The sequence below is a fragment of the Patella vulgata genome, chromosome 7, assembly GCF_932274485.2.
Source record: "Patella vulgata chromosome 7, xgPatVulg1.2, whole genome shotgun sequence".
In the NCBI taxonomy this organism is placed as follows: domain Eukaryota; kingdom Metazoa; phylum Mollusca; class Gastropoda; family Patellidae; genus Patella; species Patella vulgata.
The window spans coordinates 64,269,689-64,288,880 of NC_065885.2; the positions used below are offsets into that span (position 1 = coordinate 64,269,689).

General features: G+C 36.7%; 2 protein-coding genes across 7 annotated transcripts; both read left to right on the forward strand.

Moving 5' to 3' along the window:
• The first annotated feature begins 140 nt into the window (after nt 1–140).
• Nucleotides 141–7,293, forward strand: LOC126827252 (E3 ubiquitin-protein ligase TRAIP). 4 transcript variants are annotated; one of them, XM_050556516.2, is made up of 4 exons: nt 141–251; nt 2,901–3,039; nt 3,990–4,385; nt 5,614–7,293. In XM_050556516.2, the coding sequence occupies exons 2-4, from the start codon at nt 2,916–2,918 to the stop codon at nt 6,432–6,434; spliced, it is 1,341 nt and encodes a 446-aa protein (XP_050412473.1). In that variant the 5' UTR covers nt 141–251; nt 2,901–2,915; the 3' UTR covers nt 6,435–7,293. The 4 variants fall into 4 exon arrangements, with proteins under 4 accessions (XP_050412473.1, XP_050412474.1, XP_050412475.1 ...); XM_050556517.2 differs by lacking the exon at nt 141–251 and adding an exon at nt 264–458; XM_050556518.2 differs by lacking the exon at nt 141–251 and adding an exon at nt 1,448–1,720.
• Nucleotides 7,294–9,252: 1,959 nt separating this feature from the next.
• On the forward strand, nt 9,253–18,839 carry LOC126827270 (E3 ubiquitin-protein ligase TRAIP). Of its 3 annotated transcripts, none has more exons than XM_050556549.1 (4): nt 9,261–9,431; nt 11,624–11,785; nt 13,001–13,750; nt 14,603–18,839. In XM_050556549.1, exons 2-4 carry the CDS (start codon nt 11,662–11,664, stop codon nt 14,836–14,838), a joined length of 1,110 nt encoding a protein of 369 aa, XP_050412506.1. In that variant the 5' UTR covers nt 9,261–9,431; nt 11,624–11,661; the 3' UTR covers nt 14,839–18,839. The 3 variants fall into 2 exon arrangements, with proteins under 3 accessions (XP_055958307.1, XP_050412506.1, XP_050412507.1); XM_056102332.1 differs by having other exon boundaries at nt 9,253–9,296.
• Nucleotides 18,840–19,192: the final 353 nt, after the last annotated feature.

Below are 19,192 nucleotides of genomic sequence, written 5' to 3' on the forward strand. Positions count from 1 at the left end.
ACTTTATTGATATTCTTCTGCTGGTGAAATAATATCAAATTAAACCATTGTTTTAAAAATAATTTGCAATGTACAAGGGCTATACTTTACAACAATAATCGGTCCCCGGAAGTTCAATATTATTATTTCAGAAATTTCATAATTTGCATTCGCGGGAAGAACAAAACTCGGTTGTAATAAAAACAAATAATATTTAGTGTCAAAGACACGCGTGGAATTAATGTTACGTATGTATATGTAAGATATTATCTGTAAGTATAATGGCGGCCATTTTAGAACGATAATAATAATACGCAGTTTCAAATAATATGCCACCTCTGGCTCTAACCTTACCTTGTCCCGTGTTCGACTATTCCTAGATAACAAACCTCATCTCTCAACCCTCCGTGTTTCGAGATAAGAGATGGCCCAATATAGTTCCACGTAGCAATGCCCAACACAAATCGCATCGAGCATCAGTAAGCAAAATTGACAATATTTTTTATCAAAACAACGATTGATTATTGTTATTTATAACATTTCTGCCACATCCAACAGCAAAAAATCCTGCCGGACACGGGTACAAATCCCCACTTTTTAAATTGAAGCGATACAAGATTGCTTTCACGGACATTTTAAATTTACGTCTTTAACACATAAAGGCGGGGCCTCGTGTGCAATAGCCAATCAAAGTACTAACCTGATCAGAGTTGCGCAGGAGTAATTACGCTGTAATTATGAATGTCCGTATCAATTTTGATAAAAACAACGCTTGATTTACTTTATTGTCAATATTTGCTGATAAATGACTGTTGTAGCAGTAGATTGGGCTACATATGTGTAGGCCTAATAAGTACTAATAGTATAAAATTAACTAATTTTTAAGTTGGTACATGCATTAATAAAGAAATTAAGTTTGCCAGGGAAAACTAAGGGCACCCAATCGTAGCTAAAAACAAGCACATCAGTATATCTCAACATTTTTAGTTACGTTCTCATTATAGCTAGATCATTCCCATGTTCCTGAAGCAACGACCTCGAGTTTTACAACATCTAGCCGTTGCTTCAATACTCAACAATTCCCGAATTTTTGCGCTCGTTGTGTTTACACTGACTAATTAGCATTGTCCAATCAGAAGTCGTGGCACATATTACACACTGTAAACAAATATGGCGGCCTCCATAGAAAAAGAAATAGACAAGTTTACAGCCTTTGTTGATCAACCACGATTTCCAGCAACCTTGACATTGATCGATCCTTGAACTTTGCAATTCGATTGTCACATGTAGACAATTTAGCTAGAAGCGCGAGACTTGATAATCGTAACAATATTTTTAACGAAGGAATCTGATAGGATCACAAGCTGGGCTTATACCCAATCAAAATTAGTGCTAAAATATGCGGGGTATTACGTGAAGGGCTTGATAAGATGTACGTAGTTAAGGCGAGATCAAGCCTTCTATTGGCCGAGAAAGTTCATCAGGATTTTCCGGAGTGGTTCCTCCTTGAGAGGGGTGCAGGACCGAGGGCCTGGCAAGGGAAAACTTATAGTCATTCGGATGGGACGAAAAACCAAGGTCCCGTGTAAGCTACACAATGGCATGCACGTTAAAGATCCCATGGCAGTTACGTAAGACTAAGAGTAGGCCGAGATTAGTTCACTGATGTTATTAGGATATAGTTGGATGGAAGATACTAGGTGTACGAACGTGCAATAGCGCCTATAGTTGTAACTTGTTGGTTGGTATTATGAATACAAATCTTTCTATCTGAACCATCGTAAATTTGGAACAGATTTCTTCGATTATGAACAAACTACTTAACCTGGAATATTTAATTGTACAATGGAATTCATTTAACCAGAGTTGATTTCAAACACACTGGTAAGTTTATAATAACCAAAGTTAAGTAGTTTGTTCATAATTAAGAAATCCGTTTATAAAATTGGAAGGTTCAGACAGTAGATTAGATGCGTCGCGCCGTCCATTAATATTTAGATAACATTTAATTGACTTGATATGAAATCTGATTATAAATTATTACGATGGATAAATGTTTGTGATAAGATTAGTTTATGATGTCTTCTTTATAGATAGGTATTTTACAATTACATTGACTGATTAATCACTCATCAAAATGCATCACAGGCTACATGTATATTATCAGATTTTTTTGTTATTCATGTCCATGAAGCCTGTGCAATTTTCGTGCCAAATTCAACCTTAGATACTACGTCCGTAGTATGCAATGCCTTACATATATATATTACTACAATAGCTACATGAGTAACATGACATCACCCAGGTGAAATTTCGTCAAATATCGCACATGTTAACCACATCCATGTCTTCCCTTATAAGGTAGTGTTACTATGCTTTTTGACTATGAAAACCATATATGGAAATTGATGTATGATCACATGAGACGGAGTGCGCATAGCCATACTATTTCTGGTTGGGCGGACGCCGGACATTTAAAGTTAGATAGGACAGAAATTTCGAGTAGCAATTGGGTTTCATCAAATTATATAATTATGCTGTAAGGCTTCACCTTTATTTCAATGGGGGGTTGGATGGCTGAATGGTTAGCATGTGCGCACTGTATCATAAGGTCTGTCATTGAGTCAACTGGCATGGTTTGATTCCCCGGTTGTACGTGACAAGGAGTAGGGTCGCCTGTCCAACCTCGTGGGTTTTCTCCGCCGGGTCCTCCGGTTTCCTCCCACTGCTAAAGACCCCTATGCGCAAGCGAATTATGGAAATATAATTGAACCGTATGTTAGTCCCGAAATGACCTAGTCTGTTTTCGAGGTGAGGTTACACCCCATCTCTCTCTCTCTCTCCCTCTCTCTCCCTCTCTCTATCTCTTTATTTCAATGGGAATTGGTTTATTATATGTCAAGCTCATGTATTATATTCAGTTTCAGTTTGTAAAAATGAGGGCCCAGTGCTGTATTTGTGCCGATCTGTTTGAAGATAATTCTACAGTCAATATAGCAGCTGCTCCGTGTGGACATACGTTTCATGAAACATGTTTAATGAAATGGCTGGATACATCAGGTAAGCACAATATACAATTACTTACATGTATCTTAAAATGTTGGCTAACCCCAGAAAGTTAGGAGACTATAACTCAGGTATGATGTCGTTTCTGCATTTAAAGGAGCTTAATCGTTAATATTTGGGACCTAGAAATTGACAAAAATTGGTCGCAACACATATAATAATGTAATATAAACTGATTTACATTCAATCATTTCTGTCTCTACTCTAATTTCAATCAGTTATATTCGGCAAAATATGCCAGAAGTGGCAATCTCTAGCGCCTGGTTATTCCAGTCTACAAAAATAGTATTTATTGCTTGCGCATGCTTTCCAGATAAGAATATGGCTTCACTGTTTGACATGACTTGAGTAATATGTCCAGCCTCGTTTTTCGAGTCTGTTGTTACAAATGGCGCTGAAATGCATTATGGTACACAATTCGTGTACAAATGGTAAAATGTCTTAAATATTGAATATCAGAAGCCCATCTTTTCCAGGTAAGATCACAACATCAATGTTGATTTAAATTGACAAATAATTCGTGTTTTCAATGCCAACAGTGGTTTGAAGCTAAACAAGCTAATCCTGTATGCTTGCAAATTAATGTTCTTACACAACTGTCATTGAGTCAACTGGCGTGGTTTCGAATCCCTGGTTGTACGTGACAAGGAGTAAGGTCGCCTGTCCAACCTCGTGGGTTTTCTCCGGGTCCTCCGGTTTCCTCCCACTGCTAAAGACCCCTAAAATTGAACCATATGTTAGTCCCGAAATGACCTAGTTTGTGTTGAGTGGACGTTAAAACCTCATTTCTCTCCCTCTCTCTCTCTCTCCCTCTCCCTCTCATCCTAATGTTAGACTATTTTAAAGATTAACCCATCTTTATGAGCCCAGTTAGAGCATAACAGTAGGACTTAAATCTCATGTCATTTTAATTTTATTCATCAACCTTGGTTTTATTATTTCAGCTACCTGTCCAAGTTGTCGCAAACATTGTAACAGAAAACAAGTTATTGCCAAATTATTTTTTGATGGAGATGAAATTGAGGAAACTCGTGAGGTTGATCCGAGCAAGCTGGTTAATCAAGTCTCTGATTTAAAGGCTACCGTTCGACAGCGAGACAAGGAGAAATCTGAACTTATTGAATCAAAAGTCTCGTTACAAAATCAAGTTCAAGATGTGATGATAGAAAAAGATGTTTTAAAGAAAGAGTTAAAACAAGAAAAAAACACAAACTCTTCTTTAAAAAAACAGATTTCGACATACGAAGGCCAGCAGAAACTTTATAGAACAGAGCAAGATGAATACCGTAAAGCCATTAAAACACTAAAAAATTTACAACATCTTCAAGTTATGTTATCAGGTAAAAAATAAAAAGAATGACACTTTACTATATGGTGGTTTACTGTACAGACTGATAAATATACTGACACTTTACTATAAGGTGGTTTACTGTACAGACTGATAAATATACTGACACTTCACGTAAGGTGGTTTACAGTACAAACTGATAAATAGACTGACACTTTATTATAAGGTGGTTTACTGTACAAACTGATAAATATACTGACACTTTACTATAAGGTGATTTACTGTACAGACTGATAAATAGACTGACACTTTACTATATGGTGGTTTACTGTACAAACTGATAAATATACTGACACTTTACTATAAGGTGGTTTACAGTACAAACTGATAAATATACTGACACTTTACTATAAGGTAATTTACTGTACTGACTAATAAATATTCTGACACTTTACTATAAGGTGATTTACTGTACAGGCTGATAAATATACTGACACTTTACCAAAAGGTGATTTACTGTACAGACTGATAAATATACTAACACTTTACTATAAGGTGGTTTACTGTACCGACTGATAAATATACTGACACTTTACTATAAGGTGGTTTACTGTACCGACTGTTAAATAGACTGACACTTCACATAAGGTGGTTTACTGTACAGACTGATAAATATACTGACACTTTACTATAAGGTGATTTATGAGAATTTACACGATATTTGAGTTTTGAACTTTTCAAAGCCACATTAGTGTTTATTACTGATCAACATTTCGACTAGGCCTTCTTGTATTTATCAAGCAATGATAATAAGCATTTATTGTTTTCCATAGAATTGTGAACTGTATATTCCAGTTCAAGTACTAAATACCATTGAAACAATTGATCATGTACATGTAGATCCCTCAGAAATTTGAAGACGACGTATTACCCTACATTTCTATTTTCATTTGAAACAAATCCAAGTGTATTACGATGTGCGCTGTGGATCATAATCTCTGTCATTGATGCAAGTGTATCACCATGTGCACTGTCAATCATAAGCTCTGTCATTGATACAAGTGTATTACCATGTGCGCTGTCGATCATACATGTAAGCTCTGCCATTGATGCAAGTGTATTACCATGTGCGCGTTGTCGATTATAAGCTCTGCCATTGATGAAAGTGTAGTGGGTTCCTCCCAATACTAAATTATGTCCTGAAATAACCCACTTTCTGTTAAAATGACGGTAAACCCCTGTTTTTGTCTCTTTTGAAACAAATTATTTTATAATTTCAGGTTGTGAAAGTGATGCATTAGAAATATTAAGTCAGAATGGTGAAGGATCATCAAAACAACTGTCCCGTTATTGTGCCATTTTAAAACGGGAATACGAACAATGTAAACAAGATAAAAAGTTATATAAAGATCAAATTGATAAACTTCGTAGAGAATTAGTTACAAAAGACAGAATTCTCAAAGATAAAACGCAGGAGAACTCCACATTAACTGAACAGTTGAATAGATCGGAAGAAGATTTAAAAAATGCGGAAAAGGATAAAGAATTATTACGGCATAAATTGAGACATTTACGAAAAGCGGTTCGTAGTCCAACAGTCGCCACGGCAAGTTCAAGTTTTATCGAAACTTTAACAGAAGAAAGTCCGATGACTAATGCTAATATTACGACTCCTGTCAAAGAGAGCAACAGTAGATTATTTGAAGAGAAAGGTGCATTAACGCCTGATTTGTTTGACACACCAAACACACAAACGAAACATCACTGTTCAGATAATAATATGAAATACGTCCGTATTGTGTCTGCATCAGAAAATCAACCTTCAAAGAGACAGAGAACTGAAAAACAGGAGATAAATGATTTAAAAACATTAGGATCGTTGAATATTTTTAAAAAGAAAAATGGCCCAGGAAGTTTTTCTAGTACTATTCAAAAAGGTTACGATGGATTAGGTGGACATACATCATTCACAAAACCTCTCGGTCCCCTAGGAGTAAAAAATACCCTGGTGAAGAAGAAGAAAACAACGTCAACTGGGGTTAAAATGTTTGCGAAAAACCCACCATTGCCAAGTTTAGATAATTTTATAGAGATTGATTAGTATAGTAAACAAATACCCGGTATCTAATTTATAAACAAATACCCGGTATCTAATTTATAAACAAATACCCGGTATCTAATTTATAAACAAATACCCTAATTTATAAACATATTCTGTGATTGATATAAACAAACTTCTGCACATTGTTATGGATATTGTTGATAACTTATGCACCTGTCACACTCTGATACCATGGATACTACAGTAATGTACCTGTTACATCCTGTTACCATGGTTTCCATGTAATGTACCTGTCACACTGTTACCATGGTTTCCATGGTATTGTGCCCTTCACTCTCTGTTACCAGCCACGTACAAATTTGTTTACTTTAATATTCATTAAAGATACATTATATAAGAGCTAATTCTGACTATTGCAGTCTTCCAGTGTTATACCGGTTGTGCATGTACGTGACACGGAGTAGGGTCGTCTGTCCAACTTCGTGGGTTTTCTCTGGGTCCTCAGGTTTCCTCCCACAGCTAAAGAACCCTACGCTAAAGTGAATTATTGAAATAAAATTAAACCATATGTTAGTCCCGAAATGACCTAGTTTGTGTCAAGTGGGCGTTAAACCCCATTTCTCTCTTTCTCTCTCAAACAGTCATAACTTCACCCAGAAGAAAGTAATTTGAATGAAGTTTTCAATATATTCATTTTTCATTATCTATTTTTGAACTTTTTATAGCGAGAAATTTCCAGCTCCTTATCTGAATCTTACATAATGTATCTTTAAACTATTATAGCAAAAATGGTCAGCTCTTTATCTAAATCTTACATAATGTATCTTTAATAGAATGAGAACCTATTTTGATGTCATCTATGCCTGTGATTGTATCAATCTATTAAAAATCATGAAACAACTGTCCTCATTCATGTGAAATAAAACGAAGTGGGGTTTAACGTCCTACTGTTCTGCTCCAACTGGGATAATGAAGATGGGAATATGCCATACAGTATGCTATCAGAGAAATTTTGCCCGGGCAGCAGCACTATGGCCTACTTTTATATATCGAATTCCAACTACTAAGGGATCTTTTATGTGCACAACAATGTCTTCACAGGACCTCAATTTTTCGTCCCATCTAAACAACTAGACATGTGTCATTGTCAGCCCTCCGTCCTGCACCACTGACAAGGGGGAACCACATCCAACTGCTAAGGGATCTCTTACATACATAGCAATGTATACACAAGATCTCAGTTTTTTGTCCCATCCAAACAACTAGACAGCTTTCATTGTCAGCCCTCCGTTAAGGGCTAACAAGGGGAAACCACGTCCAAAAATCCTGTTGAACTAATTAAACTTATTCTTGATCATTATTTTTATTCTCGACTTCATATCCAGGATTTAGGTGGCATTTTGGTGGGAAAACGTTTAAAAACAAAATTCAGTTGGGGACTGGAGACCAAGTTGTAACGACCTGGGACGTGTACGTAAAACGATAATGGCACTGTTGTCTCTGAATGATGTTCTGGGTCTGTAAGACGATTTTCCATCCGAATATGCTTATATGACGTCACAGGGTATTATTAACTAATACGGTAATTCATTTAATTCTATTAATGCTTTAATTTTGATCATTCTATCTGAATATGCTTATGACGTCACAGGGTATTATTAATTAACGTGTTAATTTTATTAATGCTTTAATCTCGATCATTATACGCTAACCAGTTAATATGAAATGAAATGAAATGGGGTTTAACGTCCTACTCTTCTGCACCTAACCTGGGCTAATTGAAGACGGAACCAGTTAATAACTTAACTACTTTCAATCCTGGCTATAACTATGAGCAGGGAATTTTAATGGCATGACAGCGACGCTCAAATTCCAATACACACTAAAAAAAAAAATAGGTTGACTACACAGGACCTTGTTTTTCCCTTTCCATCCTAACAACTAAACACTGTCCTTGCCAGGCCCCCTGTTCCCACTGATAAGGGGAAACCACACCCATGCCATGCCATGGTTAGAAAAGAACCATTTTGATATCAATTCAGGGTCGTAACTAGTTCAGAGCAACGAGGGAGCGGGAAGTGTTCTCGAGCAGGGGTGCTGTAAAATTGACGGACAATGTATATCTATTGTTTTTATGGTCGACAATTCTTTCACAGAACTTTTTGCCGGGGGAAGGGGGGGGGGGGCTTTGCCAGCCTGTCCCCCTCGCCCCCAGGTTACGGACCTGTATCAATTACCTGTATTTTCAAATACCATACACAGCTTAGTTAACATCAGCATTATTACTATTAGGCCTAACCATATGTTTTATAAAGTTTATTTTTTAAATGTATGGCATATTTGAGAAATTTTGCTGTAGTGAATAATGCCATATTCGTTTGTGTCAGTATCATATTTTTAGTTCTTCTCCCCCTTTCTCTTTTTCCCCCTTTTGCATGACAATCGTTGTTGTTGTTTTTGGTGTAGAATTGAAGAAAAGGGTTTGAATATACATTTTCTGACAGGTTTTGGTGAATATTCATGATTTTGAGGCGGAAGGATACAAGAGTTAAGAGGTTGGTTAGGTTGAAATGTAGGGCGGAAAATTGCATGTTTACTTGTCTCTAGTCTCTACTTCCAGCTTGTGTATCTTAAGTTTTTCTTGACGAACTTCATACGCGCTTTTGTCCAAGCGGTTGCACATGTTGCTCCGTCTGTCGTAGAAATCGTTCTACCCAACGAAAATTTGAGAAAAAGTTAGAGCCGGTCTAAGAGACGAGAATTAACATTAAAGTCAATGGGAAATCATTGGTGATCTGCGGCCAAATGTACGTCAACTTCTCATTGGATGAAACACTTACAGGGTCATTAGGGTCAAGGATGTCCAACCGGAAGTAATACGGTAGAGAGATTTCCGCGAAGGTAATTCACTTTAAATGAAAAGTAAATTCCATGAATTGACGTCTACGATCGGGGAGATCTGTGACCATGTTATTAACCCAAAAGTGGCAAAAGAAAATTAACCACGATTTACGTTCCTTGTATTGTTGATGTAAGGTAAGGTTAAGGTAGACTCTGTAGGTTTCAGTTCTTACACAAAATATGCAAAAATCATGTGGGCCTATTAGTATTTTATGTAAATGATATGAAGTGTCAGTGTGTAGCTTGCCGTTTGAAAATTGACAGCCTATAATTAGCAGCCTATGATCAGCAGTGAATATTCGCGAGGTTGTTACATCACTAAGAAAAAAAGGGATGACATCGGTTAGTTCAAAAATAGGCTTAGTTAGAACAAAGGTTGGGATGGTATTTTCATATTGCAGATAATAAGGACATCGTCAGATCAGAGACCGGTCCTAAATGAACTACTAGACTGCCTTGAGCATGAGTTAATTATATCACGATATGAAACTTTTTTCCTCCTGAAAATAAAATTCTATAAACATTTTTTTGTGAAGAATTAGCAATTAGTAAATGGGTAGCCTACGTACATGTAAAATAATATGCAAAGCGTAAAAGGCACGTACGTAGTCGTAGAATGCGTGTGACCTTATAATGGTCAGTCATCTTACATAGAGTTACTAGAAGGAGGCTTTTGCATTAGTAGTAGGCATTACCTCAGTGAAACAAATTGAACCTGAAATTATAAACATCTGCATACATATATTATATGCAAGTCATTAATAACTTTTATTCATCAATCCAGTCCCCGGTTGTACGTAACAAGGAGTAGGGTTGCCTGTCCAACCTCGTGGGTTTTCTCCGGGTCCTATGGTTTCCTCCCACTGTCAAAGACCCTTACGTGCAAGCGAATTATTGAAATAAAATTGAACCCCATTTCTCTCTCTCTCCATCAATCCAGAAATTTTCTCATCAAATTTACAATCTCCAAGTCACAACGAGTTGGATAATACATGTTGAGTAATATGGGTTCTGAAATGAAATGAAATGAAATGGGGTTTAACGTCCTACTGTTCTGCTCCTATGCTGGGCTAATGAAGACGGGCATACGCCATACAGTGTGCTATGAGAGAAATTTTGCCCGGGCAACGACACTATCGCCTACTCTTTTATCGAATTCTTACTGCCAAGGGATCATTTACGTGCATTCCAATGTATACACGGGACCTCGGTTTTTCGTCTCATCCGAAGGACTAGACATCTGTCCTTGTCAGGCCCTCCGTCCTGCATCACTGACAAGGGGGAAACCACACCGAAAAATCTGGATGAACTTTCTCGGCCAATGCAGGGATCGAACACCCGACCTCCAGACTAGCTAGCCAGCGTCTTACCCACTTAGCTATGTGATCCCCCAAAATATGGGTTCTAGATAAAATGCAGTGAAATTGGAGTTTAACTAGATAAGAAACCTCATCTCGCGACCCTGCATGTCTCGAGGTAAGGAATGGTAATATATCAATATGATTAAAACACAGATCCTATTTCGTTTAGTTTTTTATAGTTCAAAATTTCGTTTTACTTGTCTTTACTACACTAGGATCTGGAAGAGTTGTTATATAACCTGCGTTCTGGATTATGTGAAAAGGTGGGTAAACCATTAGGAACATCAACGCTGATTGATTAATCAATGTCTGACATCATAGGGTCAAAAGACGCTCGTACAACCCCTGACACGACCTTATAGTACAACTTGTAAGATCTTCATGTAGTGTAGGCTAGCGAAAGTATAAAAATAACGAAACAAAATATAGATCTGTATTTTAATCAGATTGGATGGCTGTTTTTTCTGGAAGATGCAGATGTGAATCATTATAGATAGTATTTAAAGGAGCTAAACCACTATTCTTTAGTAACTAGAAATGGACACAAATGGAGTAGTAAACTATAACACATGTTACTAATTTATTTGGGAGACATTTCGAAGAGTATTCTCTCAATATCATCAAATGAGATCGATCTACATCAGTGATTCTACAGTTGTATTTTTCATATATATTTAGCCGGGGCCCTTATTCACGAAAACTTAAACTAAGATACAATTGAAATTTTAAGAAATACTGCAATTCAATTGGCTGACCAGTAAAATCAATTTGCATATATCCAATTTGCATATTGGTCAGCCAATCGAATTGCAGTATTTCTTAAAATTTAGATTGTATCTTAGTTTAAGTTTTCGTGAATAAGGGCCCAGGTGTGTTGGGTTTTTTTTTCATGTGTTACAAGATGTGCCATTGACAAAAAAAAAGGTTGAGACACTGATCTACATTTATATAAATATTTTATTTCAGATAACCAGTAACCACGGAAACGTGAATAACCAATCAAGATGAGAGTACAGTGTTGTATTTGTTCGTATTTATTGGAGAATAAAGATGGCGTTAATATAGCAGCGACACCTTGTGGTCATACATTTCACGAGGCTTGTTTGATGCCCTGGATAGAGAGGTCAGGTATGTTCGTCTGCATGTGATTCACTAACGAGGAGGTCCCTGATTCAATCCCTTGTGATTGCCGAGGAAGTTATTGAACCGATGTCTAACTGGATGGCTGAATAGTTAGCGTGTGCGCGTTGTATCGTAAGGTCTGTCATTGAGTCAACTGGCGTTGTTTTGATTCCCTGGTTGTACGTGACAAGGAGTAGGGTAGCCTGTCCAACCGTGTGGGTTTTCACCGGGTCTTCAGGTTTCCTCCCACTGCTAATTAAAGACCCCTATGTGCAAGTGAATTATTGAAATAAAATTGATCCATGACTGAATGGTTAGCATGTGCGCGTTGTATCGTAAGGTCTGTCAATGAGTCAACTGGCATGGTGTTTTATTGAAATAAAATTGAACCATATGTTAGTCACGAAATGACCTAGTTTGTGTTGAGTGTAAGTTGACCCCATTTCTGTCTCTTTTGCATATGAAGGCCTACGCTGCGCAGATATACCTAGGTCTAGGAAGTACAGACCTCATTTACCACCTTTATATCTGGGTAAGATGCTGACTCGCTAGGCTGGAGGTCAGGTGTTCGATCCCTGCATTTGTCGTGAAAGTTCATCCAGATTTTCCGGCGTGGCTCCTCCCATCGTTCGGATGGGACAAAAAACAGAGGTCCCGTGTACACATTGGCGTGTATCTAAAAGATCCCTAGACAGTTGGTATTCGATATATTATTTCCCACATACATGTAGCATACTGTATGGCGTATGCCCATCTTCATTAGCCCAATTTGGAGCAGAACAGTAGGACGTTAAACCAGGGTTCCCGCGTTCCTTGAAAATCCTTGAATATCCTTAAATTTAAAATTTCATTTTCAAGGTCTTGAATATCCTTGAATTTCGCGGAAATAGGAAAATATCCTTGAATTTCAGTTGAGATCCTTAATTTTGTTTCAAATGTCTTCAATTCCTTTTAAATATGAGATTATAACGATAGTTGGTAATGTTTTGGTTATTTTTAAGATGAAAAAGTGTAACTTTAGGCTAAAAAATGTCCTTGAAAATCCTTGAATTTGACGTATATTTATCCTTGAATATCCTTGAAAAAATGTTTGACGAAGCCGCGGGAACCCTGTAAACCCCATTTCATTTCATTTCATTTTCTTAAATATAATAAAATAATCTGCTTTCTTTTCCTTGCAAGCCTTAAATGTTTTAATATGGTTGATTATTCATATTACAGGAACATGTCCAAGCTGTCGGAAAGTATGTACCAGACCAGATGTCATTCCTAAATTATATTTTGATGATGGTGAAATGGACGCAACCGGAGACGACAACCAAACAAATCAACTTCTTAAAGAAATATCTACTTTAAAAATGAAACTACAGCAGACAAAAATTGTATTAAACAACCAGATATCGGTTGCGAATAAAAAATTTGCTAACCAGGCCAGCATGTTGAAGAAGAAGGTTCAGAATAAAGAAAGCCTTTTAGTGAATAAAATTCAAGAACTGAGAACAAAACTATTAGACATTGAGGAAGAGAAAATTAAACTGACTGGTCTGATCATGGCGAAAGAAGATTTAGAAAAATTGTTAGCCGAGGAAAAAAGTAAAAATTTGATATTGAAAAAGCAAGTATCGACAGTCGCAGAATGTTCTAAAAAGATGATCTGTGATTTGAAGGCTAAAATGCTACCGCGAGAGAAAGCTTTTAATGTCCAGAAAAAAAAATATAATCAAGTATTGAAAGACAAAAACATCCTTTTAGAAACAACAAATTCTCTCCAAAATAGGTTGAAAGACATACGGTATGAAAGAGACGGTTTATATCAACGACTAAAATACGAGAAATATATGACAGCGGAATTAAAAAAACAGATATCCAAGTTGAAGGAGGAGCCGAATAATCTGAGCAGTAAAGTTGCCGCGTATAAAGTACAGTTTAGGAAACGAGAAGTGGCTTTGATTCACAAGATTCGAACAGCAGGTACATGTAGGATTATTTCTCTGTTTATTTTTGTCAATGCCTCCACTATGTCATGACTCTTGTTAGTTAGAACGGTTGTATAGTGTCACGATTCTTGTCAGTCAGAACAGTTGTATAATGTCATGACTCTTGTCAGTCAGAACAGTTGTATAATGTCATGACTCATGTCATTTAGATCGGTTATATAATGTCATGACTCATGTCATTTAGATCGGTTGTAATGTCATGACTTGTCAGTTAGATCAGTTGTATAATGTCATGATTCTTGTCAGTCAGAACACTTGTATAATGTCATGACTCTTGTCAGAACAGTTATATAATGCCACGACTCTTGTTGGTTTGATCAGTTGTATAATGTCATGACTCTTGTCAGTTAAATCGATTATCTTATTGTCATGACTCTTGTCAGTTAGATCGGTTGTATAATGCCATTACATAATTAGTCGTAAGCTGCTGATTTGCGACACTGAAAGTCCGAGATCACAAACTACAGTCGATCTTGTATTGACATCAATTTCTGCATTAAAAAACAAATTGAATATTATAATGTGAATGTTCAGAACAGGATGAATGAATAACACTTTATTTACATGCATTTTTAATTAATTATGTGTGATTTTAAACTTATGGCAACTATGTAACCAAGGTGGACGAAACAAAACCCAAGTTCTTCGTTCCCTTATTTTTTATTTATGTATTTATCTACCGTAAACATAGAAATACTTTATCTACTTTAATTTTACAGTAGATAAGTACAGGCCATTCATCCAGTTATCCCAACTTTTAGTGACTAGTTTCGTTCATATTGAACTCCTCCAACTGATTTAAACTCAAAATGTACGTATATTTTAGATTCTGAGATAGCTAAACTTCGCAGCAGGCGTTTGGAGATCAAGAATGAAGAAGTTGATGAATTAAAGATACAATTATTAAATTCAGAGGAGAAACTAAAGATGAAGTCCGATCAGACAGTGAAACTAATGAGAATAGTGAAACAAGGACAAGAAATATTTGGTCATATACAAACAGAAAATACAGAGACATCAGATAATAGTCGATCTTTCAAAAGAAAGAGAAGGAAGATATGAAATAAAACATGGCTGAGATATGATAATTATATGTAAATTATATGCTCTAGACATACCTTGGTCCATTGGGTTCCAATTTCATGATTTTTTTTTTTTTTTAGATAAGTTTATATCATTTAATTTCCACATACTGTATAACTTACGATTTGTATTTTATTTATTTTACAGTTAATCGATGTTCATCCCAACTGATTGTTTAAGTACAGAATAGTTTTCTATTATAGAACTTTTTAGTCTTCTTTTGTATATCATCATTTAGTGATTAAAATTATTAGAAGTTGACTGAATTGTGTACTGTTAAACTTTCACGTTTTTATTGGAATCGTATTGGCAAACGCCTACTCATTATAATTAACAAATTTAGTTTACTGTGCCAGACAGTATGGATAGTGAGATTGCAGCTATTGTTATGGATGAAAATAAAGAGACATCAGATAATGGTGAAGGACAGAATGGGGCTCAACAGATTATGGATGAAGAACCGCGCTTGTTAAGTCGTGAGACAGTTGACTCACAGCGTAGGATAATCGTTGAGAAGCTGAATACTCTGACACAAGATTTGAAATCTTTAATGTCCAGTGACGTAGAATCTGAACGTGTCAGAGTAGATTATAAGTGTTGGTTGAACTGCTACGAGGAATTTCAACTTGTGCATAGCGACTTTTTCAAACTGTTAAATGAACAGGAACTTCACGAATATTTGGAATCGGAATATAAAATATTCGATGAAAGAGTTTGTAGTTTTCGTCAGCTCGTTGAAGAGTGGTTTCAACAACACAGGGATGTATATGTAACTCCTAACGACAGTGTTTCACGCACTAGCAGAAGATCATCACATCGTTCAAATACAAGTAAGATGTCTAATTTGTCTGCAGTTCGAATAAAACAGGAACAAGAAAACGTTGAATTAATAGAACGGCGGAGACTTTTGGAGAAAAAGCAGAAGTTAGAAATGGAAAAATTGGAGATGAAATTACGGGAAGAACAGGAAAATCACGAAAGGAAATTACGCCAAGAAAAGGAGAATTTGGAAATAAAATTGCGAGAGGAACAAATGGAAATGGATTTCAAGATGGCAGTCGCCGATGCTAAAACCAGAGTTCTAAATCAAGAATACAGAACAGTGAGTGAAGCCAGCTGTTCTACCAATCGATCAAACAGTAACGGAAACCAAAAGGCGTGTCCCGAAAACAGACCAGCCGAAACTGAAGGGTACAATTCAAATTTTGTAGAATCTTCATCAGTTAATCGTGAACATATGAACCCTTCGAATGACATTTATTGTAATCGTGTGTATTTACATGTACCCCATTTGCCGATAGTAAAGTATATGTGCCTCCACAAAATCAAAAGGATGAATTAAACAATCCCAATTCCAGTGCATCGCATCAATTCGAAGAACTTGTACATTCTATGAAGAGGCCAACAATGGAGATAAAGAAATTTGGAGGTAACCCTATTGAATTCCATTAATTTTTGAGACAATTTAATTCTTCTGTAATAAGTCATACTAGTAATTTTGATGATATATTGAACTATCTAGAACATTATACGTATGGCCCTCCAAATAAAATAGTTTCTGGTTATAGCTTTTTGTTGCCGGAAGCTGGCTATAAGTCCGCTATGAAAGAACTTTCTGAAAGATATGGGCAGTCCGAAACTATTGCGTCAGCCTTTATAAAGAAGGCACTTGAATGGCCTCCCATTAAAGCGGACTCTCCTAAATCCTTGGATGATTTTAGTATTTTCTTGTCGGAATGTAACCATGCTGTTGATAACATTGATTCACTTAGGACATTAGACTATCCAGAGAATATAAAGAGTCTAATCAAAAAAACTGCCATTTTATATGCATGATCGGTGGCGTAGTATTGTTACAGATATAAAGGATCGCGGTGATCCAGTATCCTTCAAACATTTAGTGAATTTCGTAAAGAAGGAGTCTCGTAAGCTAACAGATCCGATCTATGGCAAGGAAGCTATGTCCAGTCAATCAATTCATAGCAATGGAGTAACGAAACAGTTTCCAAAGAAAGCATTTTCAACTGATCTTAAGGCTGCAAGTAAAACCACAAAGTGTCTTTGCTGTGATGGACCTCATTGTAAAAAATTCTCCAATATGAAACCTGAGGAGATGTCAACGTTTGTGCGAAAGGAAAGATTGTGTTTCGGATGCCTAAGGCATGGCCATCAAAGAGTAAGGTGTTGGAAGAAACTGATCTGTACTCATTGCAATGGGAAACACCCAACCGTTCTCCATGACAAGTTTTCCTACACAGAGGAATGTCCAAGTAAAATTCCAGTTTTAGATGATGAACCGCCAAACTCAGAAACTAAGGTCAAGTCTTGTGGTGTAATGGAGGCCGGAGAACACCAAATATGCACTATGCCTATTACTCCAATTCAAATAGGTGTGGGTTTGAAGATGATAAAGACATACGCTTTTCACGATCCAGGGAGTAGTGTATGTTTTATTACTAATAATTTGTTACACCAATTAGGTCTTGAAGGAAAGGTAACAAAAATTACCATTGACACAATGGGAAGCAGTAAATCTGTTACATCCAAAATGGTACATGGTTTACAGGCCTACAGCATCAACCTCGATGATTCAATTAAGCTTCCTGTGTGTTATTCAACTGATAAGATCCCAGTCGGTAAAGGTCATATTCCCACGACAGATGACGTTTGTATGTACTCTCACCTAAGCGACATCGACATTCCAGAACTGGATTGTGAGGTTGGATTGCTTATAGGAAATAACGTCCCCGAAGCCTTTGCTCCGAAAGTTATTAGAACCGGTCCTCGGGGAACACCCCATGCATCTAAAACAGCTCTTGGGTGGATATTGTGGAATGTTACGAGAGAGACTAACTGCATAGTCAATAGTAGAATCGCTGTCAATCAGGTATTGGTAAACTCAATAATGGAAATGGCGAAGTTAAATGAACTAGAGAAGATTATTAAAAGGACAATCAATGTTGACTTTCCTGAAGGTGCTATTGATGACCGTAAAGAAAATTCTGTCTTGGACGAAACTTTCCTTAAGAAGGCGAAAAATTCTACGAAATTGCTGGAATGTGGTCATTACGAGATCGGACTTCCTTTTACGTCAGATAACCTAATAATGCCAAGGAACTTAAATATGGCGCGCAGTAGATTAAATAGTCTTCGGAGAAAAATGGATCGTGATGCAAGGTTTCATGGCGATTATGTCAAGTTTATGAATACTATTTTATCAAACCATTATGCAGAAGAAGTTCCAGTAGATGAAATAAATACCAATTTGAATAAGCTGTGGTTCATACCCCATCATGGTGTATACCACAAGCAAAAAGACAAGCTGCGAGTAGTGTTCGACTGTTCAGCCAAAAGTGAAGGTGTATGTCTAAATGATAATCTGTTGTCAGGACCAGATCTTACCAATAGTCTACTTGGGGTTTTGATGCGCTTTCGTTTGGGTAAAATTGGCGTTATGGCTGATATAGAAGGTATGTTTCACCAAGTAAAGGTACCTGTGGAAGATAGGAATGTGTTACGATTTCTATGGTGGCCCGATGGAAACACGTCTGTAGAACCCAAACAGTATCGCATGACATCTCATTTATTTGGAGCCGTATCGTCACCAAGTTGCGCGAACTTTGCGTTACAGAAAACTGCATTAGACAATAAACATTTATTTGACGATGAAGTGGTAAGAACTGTTTTAGAAAACTTTTACGTGGACGACTGTCTTAAATCTTTGGATGGTGAAGTCGAGATGTCTGAACTTATTTGTAATGTTGTAAAACTGTGCAAGTTAGGTGGTTTTCGTTTACATAAGTTTATTACAAATAGTAAGGCAATACTGGACACTATTCCTGTTACAGAACGTGCTGTTTGCTCTAGTCCCTTGCTTGGCGACGATGAATTCACTTTGGAGAGAGCATTAGGTGTACATTGGGATGTGTTTTTGGACTCACTCACATTTAAGATAAATATCAAGGCAAAACCAGTAACGCGTAGAGGATTATTATCAATTATAAGCTCGGTGTTCGATCCACTAGGTTTGGTTGCGCAAACCTAGTGGATCGAACACCGAGCTTATAATTGATAATAATCCTCTACGCGTTACTGGTTTTGCCTTGATATTTATCTTAAATGTGAGTGAGTTATTTTTGTTGCGTATTCTGTATATATTTGTCTACTATTCACATATTTGTATCATTTGCTTGATAAAGATGAAAGTATCCCCATCGAAACGTTGTTTAGTATTTCAATACTATTAATTGTATTTGATTGTTATTTTTGTTGCGTATTCTGTATATATTTGTCTACTATTCACATATCTGTATCATTTGCTTGATAAAGACGA